Genomic DNA, 25,901 nt, shown 5'->3' with positions numbered 1-25,901 from the left:
GGTAGAATTAGATCAGTGGCTGGAAGGCTGATAATCAAACAGGGGCAGTAGCAAGCACAAAGGTCGTTGAGTAAGATAAGGTCTGATGTGTTCATGGAGGAAAGTTAAATCCAGCATATGTAGACCCACAGGCAGCTAAAGGAAGCAGAGCCAGTGTCAAGACACAGTGAGGCACTATTAATTCTGGGACGCTCCCTACATTTGTTCATACTACTTTTTTTCTACTCAAAAATGCAAGGTGTTAACAGAGGTTTTTAAGTACAATGATTTTTTTAAAAATCTATTATAAAAGTTAATTAAACTTATATCCAGGGAAGAACTGTAATAAATTCATTGATAATAATTACACAGAGATCAAATATGTTTGTGTTTAATAAAAATTAATTGAAAATATATATTGTTTTATTTTGAACATGCTTTAGCTATGTTTACTTTGTAAATTTTTTAATTAAAATTTGATCACATTTGTGCCTTCCCTGTTCTTCCTCCAATCTTTCCCCATGCCCTCCCCATCCCCTCTCAAAAAATTCATAGAGATAGATAGATAGATAGATAGATAGATAGATAGATAGATACAGACAGACAGACAGACAGACAGACACACAGATATACATACATACATACATACATACATACATACATACATACATACATAGAGATAGATGCTAATAAAATTCATACTGTTGAGTCCATTTAGTGTTACTTGTATGTATGCTTTCAGGGCTGAACATTTTTTTATTGGGTAACCATTTAGGGAATTCGTCCTTGGGGAAGATTCATTCGTCTTTAATTTCCTGTAGATCTTTTCCTAGTATGGGGCTGGGAATGATACCTCTCATTCATGTAATCATGTCAACTGATGTATCATCCAGGTCTTGTTAAGCAGCCATATTGAGGGTTCTAGGTGTATCTTCTCTGTCATATCTAGAAGACACAATCTTGCAGCAGACTTCCTGGTCCTCTTGTATCAGGGAGTCCACAGAGATGACTCAGACACAGTTTATAGACAACTGAAAATCTTAGTCTAGCCAGCGAGGACTACACTCAGGTATTCAAAACTCAAGTGTAGTGTCCAGCATTTCGAGTAAAGGATTCTTAAAGGCAAAACCCACATTCTGATATCTCACTTGTCAGCTGAAGGGGGAGATTTTGTGCAAACAAGCAGTTTGACAGAAGTTAAGACAGGTTAACTGAGGGTGTCTTATATTTAGGTTCCTAGAATAGAGTTGGGTAATTTTCCATGGGGCTTTCCATCAAGAAGATCAAATTGTAGTTAAACCTTAAAATAAATCTCAGCAGGAATATGAGATGGAGAAACCACTGTACTGTCTTGCCAAATCACACCCTGGTACTTATAATCTTTCTACTCCATCTTCTAGGATGTTCTCTGAGCCTTAGTTATAGGAATTGTGTTGGTGGTAAGGATTGTACTGTAGATGTATCCGTTAGGCTGAGCACCCCACAGTCAGTTGTTCTCTACCTTTTAAATCATTGTGGATCTCTGCGATGTCTTCTGTCTGCTGGGAGAAAACACAGAAGCCTCATCAAAGAAGATTCTTTGAATAAAGGTGAGAGCTACAGTTAGCCGTGGGTATGAGGATACACATTTAGAACAAAATTGAAAATTACACTGGCTTAGGAAAGTGGCCATAATATGTTTGCTTCTCATGCATACCCACACTAGTCATAGGTAATTGGTTAGGTTCACAGGACCAGGCATGATTCTCTTTCATCAAACAAGCCTGAAGTCTAATTAGTCACCTGTTAGTTACCAGCAATATCTCAATACCACGACTGTACCTTTACAGCTATCTTGCCATGCTGGTCTCTGTTATGGTTCATAGGCATTACAGCTAGCTAGGACCCTTGGAAACTTGCATAGTACTTTGGTACTATAGAAGTTAATCCACCAGGGAGGCTTTAAATCAGATCCAGCTCCAATCCCCCAAGCCATGTGTCCAACGTGTGTGATGTCTTCTGCAATGGGATTTATTGTCAACTTCTGGGAAGCAATCAAGGGCAATAGCAAGAGCCTAAATTGTTTTGGGAGATCAACAACTCAAGAGGAGGCTTCTCATTTCTGGTACTGGAGTTTTTATTAGATAGTCTATGGCTTTGGGGAAAAGCATTATTATCCTAAAGAACATAACTTCATTTAAATACATATATGCACATACATTTATGCATATTATATGTAAATTTAGAATAATGATTCCCAGTAGTTATATCAAACATCCTTATTATCATTTATTCTTCTTCCAATCCTGTGTTTAGGTACTAGTCTCCCTCCACCATCCCCAATGAAATCCCATGTCCCATTTTTCCCCATTTCCCCCTTCATATCATATATTATCTCTTTGTTTAATATTGTTTGGAAATTTCATATGTGATCACAAAGTGTTTCCAATAGGTATTCTCACAACACTTTCCTCCCACCTTCATGTGTCTTTTTTTAAAGCCTACTGAGACCACTTTGTATTGCATACATATGCACAGGTATGGGTCATCTACTGGAGAATGGCTAGCTGCTCAGGAACAGCATCCCTGAAGAAAAACAACCCTCCCCTCCCCCCAGCAGCCCAAAGTTGCCAAGAGCTCCTCAGATAAGAGTCTAACTTCAGTAATTCCTCCAATGTCTATGTTTGGTCTTGTGGAAGTCTCATACATCCAGACCCAGCTTTGTGAGTTCATGTATTTAATAACAGTGCTATATCCAGCAAATACTGTTTTTGTTGCAGGCATCGACTCCCTCCAGCCCTTAGAGTCTTTTTGCCCTTCTCCAATGACGGTCCCTGAGCCTTGGGATTAGGGGTGTGATATAGATGTCTCATTTAGAGTTGAACACTTTTTATTAGCTTCACATTGACCAGTTGTGAGTCTCTGTAGTAATCACCATCCACTTCAAGAAACTTCCCTTATGTGTTGGTGCTCTCTTTGAAGCTCCTTAGACCTGTACTTTCAGACGGAAATATCCACAGGGGGCAGGAAACTAATAAGGGGGCATGCAGATAGAAGGCAGTGACAGAATGCAAGTGTTGTGCAGAAGAAAGCAGGAATAGTGGGACAGGAAATGTTAAATGGGGTTAGGATAGGAGGGCAGAATAAAAGAGTGAGAATGGGGAGGGATCACTAAAACCTTTAAAAATGCCGCAAAGAAACCCGCTGCCATAGAAGCATATATATATATATATATATATATATATATATATATATATATATATATTCATAGAGCAACACCTGCAATGGGACAATGACTCCCCCAGATGCTATGTATTTTGAAAGCCCAGTACTGGAAGGGTGCTGGTCATTTCTTTTGGATGTGTTGGTCAGTGAGTTCCAGGAGACCTCCAATCATTGCAGATTATTACCATGGCTCTTGGTTACACAGCAGAATTTGATAAGACAATATTACCACTGAAGACAGCACACACTTGAGTCACAGAAAATGGAGAAACCAAGCCGATACGAACCTGGTAGCTTCATCTCTACTGGCTGGCTCTTAAAGTGCTGCGAGGTGCTCTGCATGCTGTGGTTATAAGAAAAGATTAAGAGGTAGAATATAGTCTATGGGGTGTGGTGAGGTGTGCGAGAAGGGGGGTGACTTGGCGGGCCCATGTCAAGGCATCCCTTCCCCCTGAGGGACCAGACACACAACAGTATAGTACACAATAGAGTTTATTCGGGTCATGGGGAGGAGAGTTAAGAGGGAAATAGAGGCAGAGAAATGGAGAGAGAGAGAAAGAGAGAGAGAGAGAGAGAGAGAGAGAGAGAGAGAGAGAAAGAGAGAAAGAAGAGAAAAGAAAAGAAAAGCAGAAAGACAGAAAGAAAGTTCATTTTATGAACACTACTAAAGGAGAAAAGTAATTGTCAGTAAACTATAAACTGAATCCTGCAAACTACAGTAATGGTCAGCTTGCCAAAGACATGTCCACTGGTACAATAGTGTCAAATGTCATGAGAGTAACAAACTACTCTAAACANGAGGAGAGAAGAGAAGAGAAGAGAAGAGAAGAGAAGAGAAGAGAAGAGAAGAGAAGAGAAGAGAAGAGAAGAGAAGAGAAGAGAAGAGAAGAAGAGAAGAGAAGTAGAGGTCAGCCATGACCATGAGGAGAGAGAGGAAAAGGGAATGGGAGAGAGGGGGAACAAGTGGGCAAGAGCCAAGAGAGAGAGAGGCAAGAGATGAATAAGAGTAAGAGAGGGAGGAGGGGCAAGCAGCCCCTTTTATATTGAGCCAGGTCTGCAATGCATGCTATTGAAGGGGAAGAGTTACCATCAGTCTTAGCCAGATGTGAACCCTCAAGGTACAATAGCAACCATATTGGCAAGAGGTGTCTACTAGAGCAATAGGAGCACAAAGGTCATGAGAGTAGCAAACCACATTCTGATTGACTTAAAGCACATTAGGACTATGTCTGTTAGTGTTACCTGCTAGATGAGGGCAACAGAACCCATTTTGGAAAGCCATGAAAATGAATTATAAGCAGAGAACTCAAAAAAAAAAATGTTACTTTATCATTTCTGTTCCAATACCTCTCCACCTTTCCCCTTGCATTGAAACATAGCATCCTATCACAGGTGGACTGTAATCTGCACTCCAAAGTAAGGACAAATGTCTCATCTGCCCTTTACAAGCTAAACCAGCCTGGGCAGCTGATTTTGAAAGAGCCGCAGAGCTGTTCTCCTTTGTCCTCTAAGTACTAGGCATACATTCCTATACTTTCCCACAGTGGATGCCTAGAGCTGTGGATATCAGTGCATATGCAATAATATGCAGTACTGTGCTCTTTCTCATGTTTCCTACAGCATTGCCATGGTACCAGAGTCAACCACCATTCCAGTTTGCACTGTCTAGCATCGAATAGCATTCCTACTCTTGATTTTTGAGGCACTATGATACTGTAACAGTCATTCTGATAACTCAGATGGGTACTAATGGTGGGTAGTATATACTGTTTGGATACACTGAACAAAGTTGATTCATATCCCAGACGGAATGGAGTGGGCTACCACCTGATCTCACCATGCTGCTCAAAATAGCAGCATGAATAGATATGTATAGTTTGAGGATTGTACCCTCTGAAACTTCCCATTTAATCCTATGAGGCATCGACTGACCATAGACAATTATAGAAAAGGTAGGACTTCTATCATCCCCAGTGGAGATAAAGCTACCAAGTTTGAGCCTCCAACATTCCCTCTTAAAGCAACAATGAAAGGAGAAGGGAAAGAGAATAAATTCATAATGACACCATTGAATAGATCAAGCCTCAGGCCAGGCATAGACACTATCTCAGTGTTGTTCCTAATACTGTCAGGAGATGTGAAGGAGGAAATCACTTTAGGACCCCTCAGACCCAGTGCAGAATAATATTGACTCACAGTGAGAGAACTCCTCCCGTTCACATATCCAGGGGAAGTCTCAGGAGGGTGCTAATATGCTTCCCGCCCCTCTAACATTTGCTAACTCCTACTTTCAACAAAGAATGAAAAGCTGACACTGAGAGGCCTGGCAAGCTAAGGCACTTGCTAGAATTTTAATGCCTTATTTTTCCCTCCTATGAGTTTTTAAATGGTTCCCTTCTTTATAGACCAAGAGAGACCAGTTTGCATATATATGGTAAAATTTAATTTTTAAATAAAATTTTAACGGTTACTTTTCTTAATAGAGCTAGTTTGCATGAGTCTATTTAAACAGAATGTCATATAAGTGATATTGCAAATGACAAAAATCATGTGCATGGTTCTAGGATGGCCAGACCCCTGGGATTGCTGGGTTATCTTTTACCCTGATAGCACCCATTTTTACCAAGCTCATACAGGTCTCTTAAACCCAGGTCTGTAGGACTTAAGCAGCTGAAACTACCCTACCCCACAAGGACAGACCATAATACCCTCCTTTTCAACACTTCAAACCCCAGCAACATGTTCACTTCAGAGTTTTCATTTTCTGAGGTTTGGCCAGAAGTCCAAAAGCCACTTCCCCATTATCCCGCTGCTTCTCCTGCCCCACCCCAACAGACTGGCTACAGAAAGAGGCACAGTGACCCTGTAACCCACCTTGCATTATTAAGCACCCTCAGATCCTGCTGCAGCATCCCGGAGAGTTGTTAAAGAGAAACTTCCTGTGTGCTTTCTGAGCAGGACAGCTCATTGCTCAGCCCCTACCCAGGGCTAGATTACCTACCTGCTGGCCTTTCCCAGGATCCTGCCTTTATCTTTCTCCCGCTTGGCTGACCTGGCTCTATCTGAGCACAGATGAGTCACATCTTTTGTACATCCCAATGTTTTATCCCTGCAGGGTGGATTCTGGTAAAGCCCCTCCACTCTCGGGCTCCTAATGTTCCATGCCTCCCTCTCAGGACTATTTCTGGGGCTCTTAAAGAAAATTGAACTTTTTGGCAGTTGGAGTGGTACAGTGATAGAGGAAGAGGGAAAAAATGAAAGAAAAAAGAAAAATGGGGACTAGGGAATATTCTTGTGATTAGCTGATGGGAGCACATATCCAGACTTTCTTCAGGCTTGACTAGTTGAGTAACTAGTATCAAGGTGTAAACACAAGGTGTAAGACTCCTTGGCTTCTGATGCCCTATGCACCAAGAAGAAACGATACAATGGAATTTATTAACATTCTGTCCACACTGCCTACAAACAGGATGCCAATAGTAAATTCCTTTCACTGATCTTTTAGGAGTTCATTCTCAGTTATACAGTGAGTGTTGTGATTATGAAAAGGTAAAGGGCATAGGAATATGTTCTATGGGGTGTGATGAGGTGTGGGGGAAGGGAGTGACTCAGTGGGCCCATGCCAAGGCATCCTTTCCCCTGAGGGATCAGCCACACAACAGTATAGCATAGAATAAAGTTTATCTAGGGCATGGGGAGGGGAGTTAAGAAAGTAGCAGAGGCAGAGAAAGGCAGAAAGAAGGAGAGAGTAGAGAAGTAGAGGCTGACCATGGCCACATGGAGAGAGGCAGGGAGAGAAGAGCCCAAGAGGGCAAAAGAGAAGCAAGCTGGAAGCAGGAGTAAAAGAGAGAGGAGTGGGCCAGGCCTACCTGGCTGTTGCCAGGTAACTGTGGGGGAGGAGTCCAGCCAGAATACCAACAGTGGATGCCCAAGACATTACACTCGGGTTTAATACAAAAGTTAGATTTCCAAGGCCTGAGGAGAAGGCTCTGTCAGTAAAGTGCTGCCCAGAACCCATGTGAAAATCCTTGGGCATAATGGCAGGTAGTTGTAATCCCAGTGCTTGGGAGGCAGAGACAGGCACAGTCCTGCGGCTCAGTGCTCAGCCAGCTGGAATCTTCAAGGTTCTGGCAATCAGAGACACTGTCTCAGCAAATAAGGTGATCCCTTCTGAGGAACAAAAGCCAGAGGTTGTCATCTGGCTTCCACATGCACTTGAACATGCATACACACACACACATACACACACACACACACATGCACCATGCACACACATACACACAAATAGAAACACACAATCATTAGATAGATAGATAGAGAGAGAGAGAGAGAGAGAGAGAGAGAGAGAGAGAGAGAGAGAGATAGATAGATAGATAGATAGATAGATAGATAGATTGACCTGTACTGCCATTCTGATATTGTGGGTCACCTCTGAGATCTTCTCTGGCCTCAGTTCCTTTCCCTGGCCTGCTGCATACTAGGTGAGATCACTTCTGGGAGTCTCACATTTCAAACACTGGGCGATCCTTGATACATTGCTTGCTTTCTCCAGGCTGTGGATTTTCCCATCTGTGAAATGAGCTGGTGATATCCAGGTCAGTCTGTGTAAATAACAAGATTTCAATGTAGGGATGGAGAGAGATGACTCAGAGGTTAAGAGCACTAACTGCTCTTCCAGAGGTCCTGAATTCAATTCCCAGCAACCACATGGTGGCTCACCATCATCTGGCATGGGGTCCGATGCCCTCTTCTAGTGTGTCTGAAGAGAGTAACAGTGTACTCACATATATAAAATAAAGTGGATGCTCACAGTCAGCTAGTGGATGGATCAAAGGGCTCCCAATGGAGGAGCTAGAGAAAGTACCCAAGGAGCTAAAGGGGTCTGCAACCCTGTAGGTGCAACATCATTATGAACTAACCAGTACCCTGGAGCTCTTGACTCTAGCTGCATATGTATCAAAAGATGGCCTAGTCGGCCATCACTGGAAAGAGAGGCCCATTGGACATNAAAGAGAGGCCCATTGGACATGCAAACTTTATATGCCCCAGTACAGGGGAATGCCAGGGCCAAAAAAATGGGAATGGGTGGGTAGGGAAGTGGGGGGGAGGGTATGGGGGACTTTTGGGATAGCATTGGAAATGTAATTGAGGAAAATACGTAATAAAAATATTAAAAAATTTTTAAAAAGAGATTAAAGTGTAAGGATACACATGGCCATCTTTTCTTCAGAGTCAAGTCTTGTCAGCTGAGATGCAAGAGTAACAGTCCAGAGTCACTCCCTGATCAGAGCACAACCTTGAGTTACTGGCTCTATAAACCTGCTCTAGGGGACACATACAAAAAGTATTTTGTAATTTATTTGCTTTGGAGAAATATCCTTTTTATCTCTTCAGAGTCTCCTCTGGACAGTGGTGTGTGTGTGTGTGTGTGTGTGTGTGTGTGTGTGTGTGTGTGTGTGTGTGTGTGTGTGTGTGTTGTATTTGTAACAAAAGCATTTAGCACATTACCCACCCTTCTGTTTTCTAGTGCACAGTACAATGTTTTGAGTGCTCACTGCTATTGGCAGGTCTCTAGAGGAGTTCCTTTTGCTTAACTGAAACTTAGTCCTCCACTGTACAGTCGCTTTCTGTTACCTACTGCCTGCTTTGCTAACTACTTTAACCATCTGTTCCTATGACTTTGCTTCAGAAAGCTCCTTCCACAGGAATCCTGTAGGAAGACAATCTGGCCTCTGTGCTTGGCTTATTTCAGCCACTATATGCCCTGTGTTCATCATGGTCCCTGCATACAGCAAGATTTTTTTTCCTTTGTCCACATTGAATAATAATCCATCACACATTGTGTCATATTCCTTCGTGCATTTATGCAATGGTGAACACTAAGCTTATGTCTCCACCTTGACTGTCATGAGCAATGACACATGAAACACAATGGTGAAGAGACATTGGGGACTCATAGAGGACAAGGAAGCCCCATCTCATGGAAAACAGAAAGAGCCAAGACAATGAGTCTCAGTGGGTGATCCCCACTCAGGTGAACAAAGCAGTACAAATTCTGCTTTTCTTGCTCCACCCATTCAAGATGTTAAGCCCCAGAAGACAGTGTCTACTTGGCCAGGCTTAGGACAATTGCCTGTTGGCCCTGACAGTCTGAACTTCAGGATCTAGTGGCCCCAGTATGACAGATGCCTGCACTCACTGTCCACTTAAGACCACACAAGGAAAAAAGGTCACTTTCCCAAAGAAATTTGGACTTAAGAAGAGAGTAAAATACTAAGCAGCCTTAAAGTGCAAACTAATATTGTGTACAGACCTGCTGAATGACCTCAGTGCCCTGCCTTTGGTAGACGGGTGACCTTGTTTGACATTCAGAGCCTTACCTGCACAGTCCCTTGGTGACAATGCTGTTGTGTCTTGTCAAGGGCTTTCCTATCTGTCTCCTGTTCTCTTCTCCAATTCTCCCTTTTCTTCTACTTCTCTTTCCTTATCTCCTCTTTTTTCTTCCATTCTTCTTTCTCATACCTTTCTCTCCCCTTTCTCTGTCTCCTCAGAGCAAAGTAAGATTTGGTGTGTACTTCAGAGTCTTAATCTCCCTGAGGAGAAATGACTGTCTATAGAAACAGCAACATCCAAGTGGGTTATACCCTCCCATGTGACATCACACATGCATACAGAGATTCACACTTGCACTCAGTTGTATGCATGTGTGCATACATATACATACTCATGTATTTAGTAACACATATACATGCTTGCTCAAATTCACATGCACAATACTCAAGTATACAAATACATATGCAAATTCATGTACACACTCATGCAACATGCACACATATATTCACACATACAAACACAAGTGTTAATATATGTGCACACACATAGATGTATACAAATTTCTCTTCCCTCTTCTGTACTTCTTTTCCCATTCTCCACACACACTCATACACACTCATGCATAAATATACATTGTGTAATATATATATATATATATACATATATCATACATACACATGTGTGTATTGTGTACACTTCATGTATACATACACATATGAACATATGCAAACATATATGCATATAATTCTGCATTATTTGCTCATATACATTTGCACATATACACTTGACTACATACACAAATTCCTAGATATACACATGTGTATTCATGCACATTCATAAAATCTTGTACATATTCTGGACACAAACATATACAAATATATATGTATATTCATACATATATATACACATACATGTATTAACCTGCATTCATCCATATGCACAGATATATGTATAAATACATATATGTGTGTGTGTGTATGTGTGCCCTGAGATACACAAGTGCACTTACATATCCATACACACCTATGCACATAGGCATCTATATGTGCACACTTACCCAAGCATATTTATATAGAGACACATGTGTACACATACCTATCGATTCATATATATGCACACAGACAATGTGTGTACACATCTATCCATGCATACACATAGGCGCAAGCATGTATACACACATACCCTTAGTCTTTGCTTTCCCCTTCCTCTTAGGCAAAGACTTCATTTTTCTTCACTTCATTGCAGTCCCGCTTCTTGTTCTAAGGAAATGTATCCGGGTGCAGCACAGATTGGTTGCTTTCCTGCACTAGAGTGGTAGAGGCCAAGAGACACTCAATTGTGGAAGAATTCCCATCATATTCAGTGGCTGCTCCTGACCATTCTGACAGGTCAGTGACAGACAACAAAAGGCTCACTCTAAAGTCTCTGGGCATTGACAGGCTTTGGTGAGTGACTGTTACAAGGGCTGCAGAATAAATCTGTGGCAGCTCCCAAAACACCTTCAACAGCAAGCTTTGCTTGAGTGAAAGAAGCAGAGGGAAGAAGCACACTGTTGCTGTTGTCGTTCTTGCTGGAAAGCAAACAGGAGCCTGCCGACAAAGACAAACCAGAAAACACTCTGACAGAGCTAGCCAAGGTCAGCGGAGGACCGAAGCATCCAGGAAAATACCAGTGGCGTTTGACAGCCTAATAGCAGCGAAGGAATTGTCTTTGCAACAACTCCGAAGGTTAAATTTCTAAAAAATTGCGACACCATGAGGAGATGTTGGTTTCAATTGCTTGTAATAACATCTCTGACCAAGACCCATTACACAGCACAGTCTTATATATCTTATGAGAAGAATGGTAGAGCACACATAGAAACTGAAGATCTTTACACTGAAAGCACGTGCACATGGGACCTGCAATCTGCTGCTCGTGTCTCTCCTGCGCTGCACATCCAACTCTACCTACCCATTGCTCTGTTTTCATGACAACACTTTCAAGGTATTTGGTCCATTTCGCTCCTCATCCCAGAGATTTAAAATGAAGTAGAGATGGATACTAATGTTTGTCTACCCTGAATATAGATGATATCTCTGTGTATATGTATACATGTATTGTGTGCATAGGTCAGAAGAAAACCTCTGGTGTCATTCCCTTACAGGTACTGTCAATCTCATGCTTTTGAGACCCGGAGCTCCCTGACATGGCTGGGCTGGCTGGTCATTAGGCCTCTGAATTCCTGTTGTCTCCACCTCCCCAGCACAACTAGACTTTTTATGTGGGTTTGGGAGGTGGTACTCATATCTCATGCTTGTTCAATAAGCTCTTTAGCTAAACTGAGATATCTGTACAGTCCCTGGACGTTATGTTTACATGAAAGTGAATAAAGCAAGAAGGGATTGAAGAAGGGATGAATAGGTGGAGCACGGAGAACGTCTAGATCTAGGCTGCATGATCTTTGGTGGTAGGTTCGTTTTACATTTGTCCAGCGTTAAAGAATGCATGACACCAAGATGAACCCTAATGTCATTGTAGGTCATCAGCTGTACAAATTAATATGATTCCATGTGTTAAAGGTTTGGTCCCAGTGATGATATGGGGAGATACTTGTGGGTGTTTAGGAGATGGGGACCTGTGAAAGATACTTAGGCCATTGAAGGTATCTCCTTGAAGGAAATTATGAAATATCTTCTTCTTCCCCTTCCCCTCCCCCTTCCTTCCCCCCTCCCCTTCCCCATGCGCCTATCCCTCCCTCCCCCTCCTCTTTCTTCTGTTCTTCCTCTACCTTGCTCACAGGAGGAGTGGTTTCCTTCCACACACTCCCACCATGACTAAGGTTATCAAAGAAACCTAAAGCAACTTGAACCAGAATCTCCAAAGTCAACCTTGTCTGTTTACAAGTTAGTTATCCCAGGTATTTTTGTTATTCTAATACAAAGCTTAGTAGTACACAAATGTTCACTCTGTAGCAGGATGTTGATAACAAGGGAGACTATGGTTTGTGTGGGCAGAGGATGTATGGAGACTCAATACGCTTTACTCAGTTTTGCCATGAACTTAAACCTGAGCTAAAAAACACACTTTATTCAAGACAGTTTAACATAAAGCATGCAAAAGAGATCTAAGAGATCACTGGCTGACTGGCATCCTACTGGCCAAATTCAGCTTGCAGCCATGAGTCCCACCCACCCCCCCTCCGGAATCTATGCCCTTTCTCCGTATTTTCCTTTGGATAAATGATCTTTCTTCTCTCACAGTTCTCATAGCTTGGAAAGAATTGACCCCTTCTTTTGATTCCATTGCTGGACACAGGAGCCATGCTTGTGATCCATTGCCTGATTCCATTGCAGGACACAGGAGCTGTGCTTTTCCAGCCCACTTTTGTTGGCAACAGAAATTCATCTGCAGGTGGAGATTTGGGCTGAGATGAGCTCCCAACCAGGCTAGAACACGGAGAGCTTTCCTGGGGAGTTTTCCTGAAATCCTCCCTGAGTTCAGTTATTAAGCCAGCAGGGCAGACCCAGGGGTGCAAGCGTCTACCTCTTCATTCTTCTGTAAGCCTCTGCTAAAAATGTGGTTAATCCTGGGAAAGCAGAGACTCCTGGTGGAAAGAGACAAGGACCTACCAGCTTCCAATCAGGCAGAGTTCTGCACGCCCAGTGATGAGAACCCATGCATCTCTTATATAATTGGACTAGTTGGAGCTGTTGGAGCTCTCTTCTAGCAAGCCCATCAAGAGGGTCCTGAGGCATGCACAAGGTATTTGGGAGTTATTTGAGCAGAACTTCAAAGCTTTGTCTGATAGTGACACAGGACACAGCAGCAATTAGACCCTGCATTAAAGAGTCATAAATAAAGCAATATACCCTGGCTAAGTGGTGATCTGAATCTAGAAGGACAAGTGACAGACAACCTCCTGGTGGCAGTGTCTGGTAAGAGATGCCATAGAGGAGATAGTGTCTGGGTCAGGGGGAAAGGTCAGAAAAGGCTTCCAGATTGAGTGACCCTTAAGTCTTCCAAAGCAAGGAGAAACCAGAGGGTGAGTTACACTGTGGTGAGAGATGAGAGGGGAAGGGTGGGTCACCCAAGTGGGCTTAGAGAGCCTCCCAGCCAGGCTGATCCCAATCATCATAATCTGTCCTCTCTCTATCCATCCATTTATCCCTCCTTCTCTCCTTCCCTCTGTCTGTCAATCCATCTCCATCCATCCATCCATCCATGCCTCCTTTTTTAGAGAATAAGTCTCTAAAAATGCAAACCTAATAATACAATCCATTGCCCTCCTTAAAAACAGGGTAAAACCTCAACCACTCACATGGTCAACAACACACTGCCCACTTACCATTTGCGATAAACTCCTTGTCTCCCCCACAGCCTGGACCTCTGCTTCCCAAGAGTCCTGGTTCCTCTCACACCAGGACCCTTGTTCCTTTCTCTACCTCTCCTCCCTAACCTTACATCTGTTAACCACAGTATCTCTTCTTTACCCTTCACATAGCCACTCAAATGTCACTTCCTCAGAGAAGCCTTCCCTGAATGCCAGACCATACAAGCCCTTCCAGTATACTTTCTCATTTAACTTGTTCTTCATAATATTTACCCAAGGTTACTTCTGTCTGTGGGTCTGCACGCATGCTCATGCACATGCATGCATATATGTGTACATATGTATATGTGGTATGTATGTTTTGCTGTATATATATATATATATTTGTGTATGTGTATATCATATGTATGTATTACGTATGTATATATACATGGGTATACATACATGTGTGCATTGATTCGTGTTCGTCTTTTGTGCTCAAGTTTAAGACCCTGCAAATCAGAGATCTTTCTCACTTTCTTAAACAATTGAATGTTCAATTGTTTAAGGAGATTGTGCGGGTGCAAGGACAGGCGCGTGGCTGGATTGTCCTGCTGCCATGCAGCCCTCATGTGTCCTCCTGTGTCTCTGTTTTCCCTTCACTTGAATTCTACAGTGGCCAGCATACTGTAAGAGCAACTGCTGAGTTGCTACAATCCCCACCTCTCCCAGCTGTGTTCCCAACTCTAAGTAAAGTGTTAGCTGTAACTTGTGTTTGTGCTACTGTTTCTGCTAAAGAGTTGTTCTTTAGGTTTATCTCAACCTACCAAAGGGTGGAGAAATGGAGTTTGGATGGAGAAGGCTGAGGACTCTCAGAATCGTGATGGGCAGCATACTTCCTTGTGAACATGGAGGAAAGAGCAGCATCCCTGCCTCACTGGTGGTCGCTATCCATCAAGCTTGTCTACATTTGGGTACTCAGCTCCTGCTCTGACATCATGCCTATATTTCTAGCTCAGTCACCTATGAATCCACCCAGGTTTTTTTCTGGAATCTTCTCTGATACTGTACTGAAAATTCAAGTGAAGGGAAAACAGAGACACAGGAGGACACATGAGGGCTGCATGGCAGCAGGACAATTCAGCCACACGCCTGTCCTTGCACCCGCACAAGCTCCTCAGTGACTTCAGCATAGACTCTGGTGTCAGATACCTTGGGCTGACTCTCAGTCAGGAGGTCCTTATCAAGTCGCTGAACTTCTCTGTACCTCAGTTTTCTCATCTGTAGAATGGAGCTTAGCATGACCTCTTCCTCTGTGACCATAGGCTAGGCTACCAAACAGAAGCCTTTTATTAAACTCTGGGCACACAGGAAGTCTGACTTTGAGGCTCACATCTGCACACCCTTAGCAAGACCAGTTACTTGTGTGGTTATCCAGGGCCCTACACCAAGAAGAGTGCCACACTTAGTTTACAGCTTTGCTGTGACTTTATGCATATGGATGTCACATTTTTTTAGCATCAGAAAGCAACAGCACACATGAAGAGCTGTACAAAGTCTGCTGAAATCGAGGATGGATGGATAGATGGATGGATGGATGGATGGATGGATGGATGGATGGATGGATGGATGGACAGATAGATGGATGTCTCCAGTTTTTCGATCAGGTCTCCCATGCCATTGTTCTTCATAGCCAGGCAAAGGGATCAGCTTTGGAACAAAATTCTACCTTCAGGGGTTTGGTTTTTCCTGGGAGCACAGGGTCTCACTACATAGCCCAGGCTGACCCCTAACCCTTAATTCTCCTGCCTCAGCCTCTCCAATGCTGGGATTATAGGTAGGTTCTCCCACACCCAACTCAAGTAGACTGTGTGAATTCACCATACACTCTTACCCCAAGACTAAGAACATCCCAAGCCAGTCTCAACACCTTAGGTACATTCCCATGGAAACATGCATTTCCTTGAGGAACAGTCTGTAACTGGCCAATCATCCCAAGGCGGGCAGGGGGTAATAGAGAGTTCTTTCTCACTCTCTTCGGGCTGTTGTCTGCCCTTCTCTCACCCTACCCCTGTTCTTTCTGCTCAACATCTCAGAGACAACAATGTTCCTGCTTTGCTTCATCCCATTTTACAGATGGAAAAGTAACTGTGTGGATACAAGTAGGTCCTTCAATAGCCCTCATGCCGTCCCTTTGCCCAGCCAGGTTCTATAAAGGCTCTCTAGCAATGGGCCTTGGTACTTTAACCACTTGGAAGTATCAAATCAAATATGATCATTGCATGATAAATCTGAGGCTGTGTCCCCAACTCCAGCACTGACCCACCCTATGCTGCAAAGATAAAGTCATGCTCTGCCGCCTCAACTACTGGATGTTGCAGATTTCATTCTCTTCATGTGTTTTGATTCTGCAATCTGCAGGTGTTGTGTAAAGCTGCATCCAGAACCCCACAGACAAAAGTTCTTGACCTTCTAAGGAAGGAATGGACAAGAACAAGACAAATCAGGTCCTATGGGTTAGGGTGGATAAGTACTAAGCCTACAGGGAGGAGGACAGGGGGAGCCCAAGATTTGGGGTGAAGAATAATTGAGATGCCAATCTTAAATGGGATTGTTAATGAGAAGCAGACAAGTGAGCAGAGACATGAGGGTGAGGAGGCAGGCCATTCAGTTTGCCTATGCAAAAGCTCGGGACTTTAACCACACTTCTTCATGGAGAGAGATCTCTAAAGAGACTGGAGGTTTTGCCAAGCCATGTATCCGCCAGCGTCTCGTCTTAATGCAGCGCCACCTTCAGGTCAATCCCGTCTATAGGTTTACAGCAATTACGTTTTGAGCCTTTGCAGGGATTAGAGGTTGCTTTACTTAGCTCAGGAGGTTTTGTTTTGTATTTTAAATTTTTACAGGAAGGGTGGTCACATTCAAAATCATCATAAGAAAGGATTTATGTGGCCAAGGGCGTCTTTGTATTTCCGATCCTCTTATCCTCACTTCCCAAGTCCTAGGACTAAAGACCTGAACTAAGGGGCCAGGTCTTGTATGGCGCCGGTTCAAGACAGAGCTTCATGCGTACTAGGCAAGCACTCTGGCGACTAAGCTACAATCCTGGCCTCAAGAGAAAATTGTGAGTGCACTCCCCCAAAAGAAATGACACACGCTTAAGGTGACAAATATGCTCGTTACATTGATTTGGTCATTACACATTAAATACAGGGAGCGAAATATCACACTATACCCCAAGAAATATGCATGGTGATGTGTGTCAACAGAAAATAAAAATAAAACAAAAGGTTAAGACGGTAAGAGAGGTGACAATAAAATGTTAATATCTAACAGAGCTTGAAATATCAGGTTGTGCTACTGTGTACACATGGAACTCTGTAATAACCTGTCCCTTTAGGGGGCTGGCCGCCTGTCTGTTCACCACAGACCCAGCTGAGGCCAAAAGATTCCTCTACAACTTTGGTCCTCCAGCATTCCCATCCTCCATTCTCTTCCCCGGGGAAGCGCCTAACAGAGATGGGGACAGGACACCGGGCCCTTGCTGGAGACCCAGAAGAAGCTCTGCTTTTTTCTCTAAGGAACAGAGGTTAGGGGAGGAGTCTGAGGAGGTGGGCTTTTCAACATCTTAGAGCCAGTCGCTTGCCCCTCGCTTGCATCTGCTTCAGCTTGCTCCTGGAAAGGCTCTCCTCTGTGCTCCTCCTCTGTGCTCTTGACTTGAGTCCAGGACAGACGTCTCTCCTTGGAGGATTCTTGGGTACCCTTGAAAAAGGAAGCTCTTGCAGCGCTCTGCCTACCTTTCCTGCAATGGGAGCGTCCCTCCACTGCCGGAATCCCACCTGCTCTGCCCATACTCTCTCTCCTTCACACAACCTTCAAAGTACTCCAGACCACCCAGCTCCCTATGTGCGATTGTGTACTTGTTCGAGGCTCCGCCTGAGCCTGCTGCGCCCTCTTGCATATTGATGAGGGTGTCTGCACGTTTTCACCAGCCTAGCTAGGTGTGGAAGATGGGAGCATCCGCGTGCATGGGTGTGTGAGTGCATCCGCATGGCTGGGCATTGTGCGCCTTTGTGTGCGTGCGGTTATATCTCAGTGGCTGTAACAGACTTATGCCAGGCTGAAGGCTGTGTGTTGTGGGCTCTTAGCCAGCCTGCATCCCATCCAAGTTCAGGGACAGCACCATCGACCTGGTGGTATTCGCAAAGATATTCGCACCCTTCCTTCAGACCCACAGGCTCAAGCAGGAAAGAAAAAAAGAAAAAAAAAAAAAAACCCTTTCAACAGTCTCTGGGATCCAACAATCGCGACCCCATCCGCCATACCGGGATGTAAAATACTCTACGTGAAGATGGACTCCAGGCATTGGTGGAGAGCGAGGACAAGTAGCTAGAGGGAGAGTCAGAAGAAAAACTGAGGACATACTGGAAGGGAAAGGAGCTGCTGAGGGAGAAGCAGGTCATATTCACACCACGCCCCTCCCACAGGGGTTGGAAACCCAGGATAGCCTGTTCTCCATCCCGGTCTTCCTCCGGGGTTCCCAAGTTAACCCGGTCTTTTCCTCCAGAAACTGAAGCCAAAAAACGCAACTGGGACTGGGTTAGGCTAACATCCCACCCAAGCCCCCCACCCCCAAACCTGCACCGCGAGCTTCTGTGTGTGTGTGTGTGCCCGCGCAAGCGCGTCCGCGCGTGTACACACACACACACACACACACACACACACACACACACCATCCAGGAAGCTGCTGATTGGCTGAGGGGAACGGCGTCCCGTCCCGGGTTCTGAGGCGGGAGCTGAGTGTTCCTAGGAGGGAGGTGCACACTCAGGCTTCAGGAGCCCCTCCCTCATCCCCTGCACCCTGCCAGAGAACGGAGCTGCCTATCTAGGAGGGCAGGTGCGGAGCCACCCGAGGACACCAGCCAGTAGTGGAAGCGGGTCCAGCGGTGCGGCGATCCTCCCTAGGGCTGCCTGGTCCCCAGCCGCTTGGCAGCTGCGCCGAGCCCAGCCCGGCGAGGGGCGCGCTCATGGAGCACACGCACGCCCACCTCGCTGCGAATAGCTCGGCTTGCGGCTTAGGCTTCGTGCCGGTGGTCTACTACAGCTTCTTGCTGTGCCTCGGGTTACCAGGTGAGGGGTATGGGGGAGAGGGAGGGAGGCCAAGAGTCCCAAGTTGCAGAACAAGGCTGTCTAGAACCTCAGGAGGTCCCAGACACCTTCTCGAGAAGTGCCTGGAGCCCCTCACCCCCTTTGAAAAAGTGTAAAGTTTAAACCTTGGTGGCAACTGTGGATGTTTCCAGATCAGGATGAATGGCTTGTGGTTTGGCGGGGACAGTGCTTGTGTGGCTCTGGGGCATTGTGACTTGTGGGTGTGCATCTACTCCAAAGCGCGCCTCTGTGTGTGTGTGTGTGTGTGTGTGTGTGTGTGTGTGTGTGTGTGTGTGCAGGGGGTCAAATCCCTGAGGGTCCCAAAAGGGCTGTGTGAGACTTGACCGCAGCTTCTGGGCAGAAAGCCTAGGGAAGGCTTCTCTCCAGCTTTTGCCCCACTCTGTCACCTCAGCTGAGAACACTTCTGCCACACTTCTGCCACACTCCCTAATGCTACATAAAACCCAGACCTTGATCATAGCTTCTCAGGTTCAAGAGACAATGAGGTGAGCCCTTGCTATCCACTATCACTAGCCCTAGGGAGTAAGGTGTCTCCCTGTAGCTAAGAAGAGTCAAGGACTATCTCTGGGTCTGGGATGTATGGGGCAGGGATGGACACTGGTACCTCAGAGGATGCCAGTCTCCTTGAGTTTATGTCTGCTTCCTCTGGCTTTGCCTCCAGGTCAACCCCAGTCCTCCCTCCCCAGGCAGCTCCCAGCGCTGCAGATGAGTGGCTGGCTGGTCCCACATCTTAATGTCCTTTGGAAAGTGAAGCTGAGACTTGTAGTGAATTCCTGAAGAGAGATGAGCTGCTGAGGGAGGAGGGGTGTGTGCCTGGGCTATGAGGGAGACAAACTGGGACCTGGAAGAACAGCCCCTGTGCCCCCTTTGGTGTGGGGTTGGCTTCAGTTTGGAGGTCTTTGGTTAATTCTGTCATCCACACAATGTCATGGACTTTCCTGGAGTCACCTGCAGACAGAAGGGAGAGCTAGAGATGGAAAGGCTCAGAAAGAGAAAAAGCTCTGTTCAAACTAGACTTTAAGCCTCTACCACTGCCCCAAGAACTTGAGCATCCTGGGATCCTGAGAAGCTAGGCTTCAGTTTCCTGGAGATCTGAGAGCCCTCTCCTCCTCAAACATGTAGGAATCTAGAGCCTGTGGAAAGATGGTCTCCAGCAATCTCCACTCCCAGCACAGGCAAGTACAAGTTTCCTAACATGGGCTCCTGTCCCCCATGTGGAGAGAAGCTCTCTCCCTAACTCCTGCCTCCCTAGAAGAGGGGCTTCACCTCTGCACACCCTGCCAGGTAGGGTGCTCCTGTAATTACCTGGAACTGAAATTGATTTCTATCCAGGTTGCACCTCCCCCTCCTGCCCTCCAAAGCCTGTCCCCAGAGCTTTCTATCGAGAAGTCAGTTTTTGAGAGACTGGTTGTGTGTGATGCTTGGTGAAGTGAAGAAGAGCCAGAGACCCCTCTTCCTCAGCACCCTCTGGTCAGAATGTAACCCCCATCCTGACTGTTGCATCTCCCCCACTGCTGTACTAGACAATCACTCTTAGGCATTCCCTAAGCTGGAAAGACAAGGAGGAAGGTGACCTCCAAGAGTCCAAAACAGGACATGAGGTTAGGAGAGCAGAGAATGCTGACTGTCAATGACCTCAAGTCCAAGTAAGTGTCTTGAACGGTCACTGTCTAACTCCCATGAAAACCATGCTCTTCCCACCCAGAGCTTTGGCACAGTATACCAGTATATGTTTTTAGCATAGGGTTAGCCCAGGGCTAAGGGATTTAAGAGAGGGAAGGGTTGAGATTTGAACTTAGAGGGTGTGGATGTATTTCTCGTCTTAGCTAAGAGTTTTGACCACCTATACTGTGTGCTAATACTAAGGATGTGCCAAAGGGCTCCAAAGCAGCTTCAGGGGCCTGGATTCAAAGAACTCATGAACGGAAGCTTCTGATTTTAGAATAGCAGCTGAATGTAGAAGGATCAGGCTTCCTAGAGAAGGGTGGTGAGAGGGAGATCAGCCTTAGGCAAAACTATGGGCTGCAAGCAGTTTTGTTAGCAACTTGGAAGTCTGGTTCAAAGACGGAGGAGTCCTTGCCATTCTTTGAAAGCAATGATTCTCAACCTGTGGGAGTAGAATGACCCTTTTACAGGAGTCATGTGTGACCATCAGAAAATACAACCACTTACATTATGATTCATAATAGTAGCAACAAAAATACTTTGGGGGGCATCACCACAACATGAGGAAGAGCAGTAGTGTTAAAGGACCACAGTGTTAGGAACATTGAGAACCACTGTTTTAAAGCCATCCAGGGAAGCAAGCACATCCCAGCAAATGAGAGTGCAGACAGGGGATTAATCCAGCCTCCACCAGAGGCAGGAGGTGTGGTGGCTCTGAGCCTCAGTTTCTATCTGTAAAGTGGGCATTATTAGAGTGGCAAAAGTGACAGCTTTAGTGAAGTTGAGGAAGTGATTAAGCATGTGGCTGGTACAATGATTGTCACATGTACCAGTTGACGCTGTGTGGCTGCAGCTATAATTGTCAATCCATGTGTTGTCAGGAAAGGGGTCTGTTCAGCGCAATCGGGGAACCAGCAGAGGATTCAGGAGGTGCCCAGAGGAGAGCACTTAGCCTGGCATGTGAGCCCTGCAAGTTTACCACGGTGGTCTCCTCCTTAACCCAGAGTGACCATCAGTTAGCAAGCCCTTGTCACCACTGCTGATGGAGAGAGACACAGCCATGTGGGGTGTGGTGTAACAGCGGAACACGGGCCTGCCTGCTATTGTTGAAAACTGAGATTTTAATTGAGTCACTCTTCCCAGCAGTGAACTCACTCCCAAGTTTTCCAAATCCCCTCAGTGCTGTTAGAGATGCGAATGGAAATGGAGAAGTGGTGGGAATGGCTCTGTATTTGCCAAGAGGGATCCAGTAATTACAGGAAAGTGGCAGGTGTCTCTGGCCACATACAGGCACATAGTTGCCAGAAAGAGCTTGAAAGAAAGAAGCCACATGGTCCAGCCCCCTACTTTAAGTAATTGCCTGTGTGGACCAATGCAACAGGCTTGGCACGAGTCCAAGGAATTCCTATATGGAGTGTGGGCAGAGCTAACCACTCAAGGAATTCTTAGTCTGCCAGTTCCACAGTTTGCCCCATCAGTAAAATGGGTTAAAATCAAGTGTAATTACCTCCCCGTGTAACATCTATTAATTAAGATACTCCATGTAAAAATAGCTTAAGCCATGCCCATGGTCTCAGCTATTCACAAGACAGGGGCATTTCTTGAGATGAGAAGTTGAAAGGCAGCTTAGGCAGCATAACAAAACTTTACCCCACAAAACATTCAGGATAGCATCTGATCCCAAAAAAGGCTCATTTTACTCAGGGCCTTCTCCACACCAAATCTTTTCACCCACAGATGCATGTGAGCCCATTTTATGGCTGAGTAACCTGAGGCACCGAGAAGTGCTGCATCTGCCCTACAGTTATAGCATCAAACCAGAGATAAACGCACCTGTATTTTCTATTAAGTCGAATCTCCTCCCTTTCCCCCAGGAAGCTGTTTTAACTAACCTTGCTCCTCCGATGCTAAAAAGACTTAGCAAAGAACATCGGTGCCCCTACCCTTCAGAGAGCCCCATCCGTTTCTCTCCCTCCTCCTTCTTAATTGAGGAAGATGCACTTAAGATGTCTTATTTCTCAAGACACAGGAGTTAAGTAGGCAAAGCCAGTGCTGATTGGCTTAGTGGAGAAGAAGCCCTGTAATGGAATGGCACAGGGAAGGAGGAAACTAGGAACTGAAAGCCCGGGGGAAGACAGCAAGAGGGTGAAGGGTGGGCTGCCCTGATAAGGAAGGAACCATGCAAAGTTAAATGGGAATTTGAAAGATTTGTTAATTTTTCTTTTTGAAAAGTGCCCCAGACATGAAGGAAAGCAGGGTAAGGAAGGAGATGGTAGCTTAAAATGGTGCCTCACCCTACAGGAAGGAAGGTTTCCACGGCTGCCTAGCAGAGTGATGAGATCTGTCTCTGATGGCTGGGGTGAGAGGAAGGAAGCCTGACACACGGTAGTTACCATGGTTGTTAACCAAAGGTAAGGATACTAAGTGGTCCTGTGACCGGACTGAGCTATGCAGATACATTTTCTTTAATCCACAAATAGCTAGGATTAGAGATGTTGTGGAGAACAGGCTAAGAGTGAGAACATGAAAGCTGAACCCCTGAGATACAGCCTGGCCTTGATGCTTATACCCTGTATAACCATGCACAAGAGATACCAACTGCTCCATGCTTCTGTTTCCCGGGATGGGAAATGGAACGGTGATGATAATATTCCATACTACTGTGTTGTGAAGACTGAGTTAAGCACTAGACACATTTTGAGCACAGTAAGCACTCCGTAAGTTACATTAGCATCATTTGAAATGAGGCAAAATTTCCCAGTTGGCTTGGTGACACCAGCTTTACCCTATCATCAAAATAAGAAGGCCATTATAAGAAAATAAAACTATCAGACAATAAATAGAAATGGCCAAGTTACTCTTAACATACCCTTGTAGTGAAAACGTGTCAGTGATAAAGGGAATTTCTTAAATGGGAAACAGAGTCCACAAATAACTCAGACTTCCATCACACTCAGGGGCTGAAGACTCAGTGCTCCCCCAATCCACATGATCTTGAGTCAGGCAGGAAGAAACACCTTCCTCGTTTCCATTCAGCATGGTACTGGAAGTTTGGGCCACTGGAATAAGGCTAGAAAGAGAAACAAGGGAATTCAGAAATAAAGAGATCCAATAATTTCTAATCACAGATGCTAGAATAGCCTTCGTGGAAAACTTAAAAGATGTCACAGAAAAGCTCTTAAGAACTAACCAGGGGCTCCAGTGTGTTTGCAGATACAGTGATTAATATGTAAAAACCTACTGCTGCTGTTATCCACCAGCAATGAATAATTTGAAATTTAAAACTGAAAAAAAAAACCTCAATAGAATTCCAAGTCCCCTGTAGAACTTAAACACTCAGTTCCAGGAAGTAGCACCTTCCAGGAGCAGAGGGTCCACTTGAAACAGATAATGGCATCCATGGGGCTTGAAACCCTCAAATGATGGCACAGACTGGCACGCCTCCCTTCCATCACTTCCTCCAGCTCGACAGTCTTTAATGCCTCCTGTCACAGGTGACCACTGCCGCTGGGCCTTCATTTCCTCCGTCCTCTTTTAAGGTACATTAGTGCATTAAGCAACTCTAGATCGAGAAGCTCAACTCTCCTTCCTAGCTCTGCCTGAAATGGGCACGTTACACAGTGACTTACCTTTTTCTCTTTCACCTAGCCTATCAATCATTTGCAGCAGAATGTATGACATTTGGCATTCCTTTATACAGCTGTACAGCATTCTTCTGCATTCCTGCATCCAAATTCATGTAAACTGCTTCCTGCCAAAGCTCGAGCACACACACACACACACACACACACACACATACACACACTACATTTCTAAATAACCCTGCATGTTGCACCTAATTCACCCTGCATCCTGTCTGTGTCATACTCAGGCACAGTTGACCACAGGACCCTTCACATATAAGCCAGACAAGAACAGATTCAGGATTCTGGGATGCAGGCTTCTCAGGCAGTAACTGACGATATGACGTTAAGAGGTCATTCTTCACAGAGTCATCAAAGCCACAAGAGAAGCATTTTCTGCCTGAGCTCTAGTTAGAGACATGACCCTTAGCTGGAAGGTATCAATGCAGAGGTGTGGAATCAAACTCATGCTGCTGCTCTCCTGGAAGCTGCCCATCATGGCCTTGAGATGGGGTCCAGAGTGCTTGCTTTCTGAGGTCCTGTGAGCATCACTTTGGATGTGGATTTGCATCCTGTGTCTATTGCGACCTTATTTAACAGGACACCTCTCTGAGCCCAGGCTCTTCCTTCTACCACAGTGGGATATCAAGGTCGTTGGTTAAGCAGTGGTTTCTGATATCTTACTGCCTGAATTCAAATCCTGACTCCTCAACTTAATCACCTGCTACTTTGGGCAAATCTCTCACCTTCTCCAAGCCTCGGCTTCCTCAGCCGTGAGGAAGGTATTAACGGTACCCGTTCCAAAGGGTTATTTTGGAAATAAATTAAAATGTGAAAATCCTTAGTTCCATTCTTGGCATGCTTGCTCTCACTTGGAGTAAGAGTCTGGTAATGTTATTAACCTTCTGGTTCTTACATTGTTGCTGGGATAATTAGAAATAAGACATACGAGGACTTCTCACAGTCCCTCACACATGCCTGGAGATCCAAAAACTACTAATATTGTTTCATTATCTAATATGCCCATGTGTTCAAGCCATGTCTATGTCCTAGAGGCACACTTTGTACATGATGGGTCTTTTCCATAAATATATTTTTCTATTCTCAATAATGATAAATGTGCCCCAGCAAGCCAAAGAAGAATAACCCCACAAGTTAGCAATAAAGTCCTTCGTAAGCCTAGGCAATAGGCCTTCCTAAAAGATTTACCTGGCTTTCTGTATCACTTTTAGAAATAGTACTGGTTGAAGCCAGCAAACATGAGCAAGTACCACATTTTGTTGCCTGGAGGAAGTACCCAGAGTCATGAAAAGAAAGGGCCCCATCAGCAAACTTTCATGTGCAGCATCAGAGAGACATGGGCAAAGCCTGGAATGAAGATGCCAACCAATCTTAATAATCTCTGACTCTCACATGACACCTACTGTTTGCTGGGCATTTGTCAAGGCATTTGTCATGTGTGAACTTATTTAATTATTCTAATGAGTCTTTGGGTCTGTGTGTATCATGAACCATTTTCAGATGAGAATTTTGGGTCTTCTACCTGAGTTCACACAGCTGGGAAATGGCAGAACAGTCCTGTGTGCTGCTACCCAGCTTTATCATGGAATAATGATCTCTTTCTCACTCTCTCTCTC

General features: G+C 44.9%; 1 protein-coding gene across 1 annotated transcript in view; it reads left to right on the top strand.

The window, feature by feature from the left end:
* The first annotated feature begins 18,670 nt into the window (after positions 1–18,670).
* Positions 18,671–25,901, top strand: part of Gpr139 (G protein-coupled receptor 139) — a 43,718-nt gene continuing 36,487 nt past the window's right edge. Inside the window, exon 1 of the mRNA XM_021168519.2 lies at positions 18,671–18,937. Within this exon, the coding sequence (XP_021024178.1) occupies positions 18,835–18,937 (103 nt within the window). The 5' untranslated portion in view covers positions 18,671–18,834. The remainder of the gene's footprint in view (positions 18,938–25,901) is intronic.

Source organism: Mus caroli, chromosome 7, assembly GCF_900094665.2.
Source record: "Mus caroli chromosome 7, CAROLI_EIJ_v1.1, whole genome shotgun sequence".
In the NCBI taxonomy this organism is placed as follows: domain Eukaryota; kingdom Metazoa; phylum Chordata; class Mammalia; order Rodentia; family Muridae; genus Mus; species Mus caroli.
Note: the sequence above shows the minus strand (reverse complement) of the source record. Positions and strands in the feature narration are given on the sequence as shown.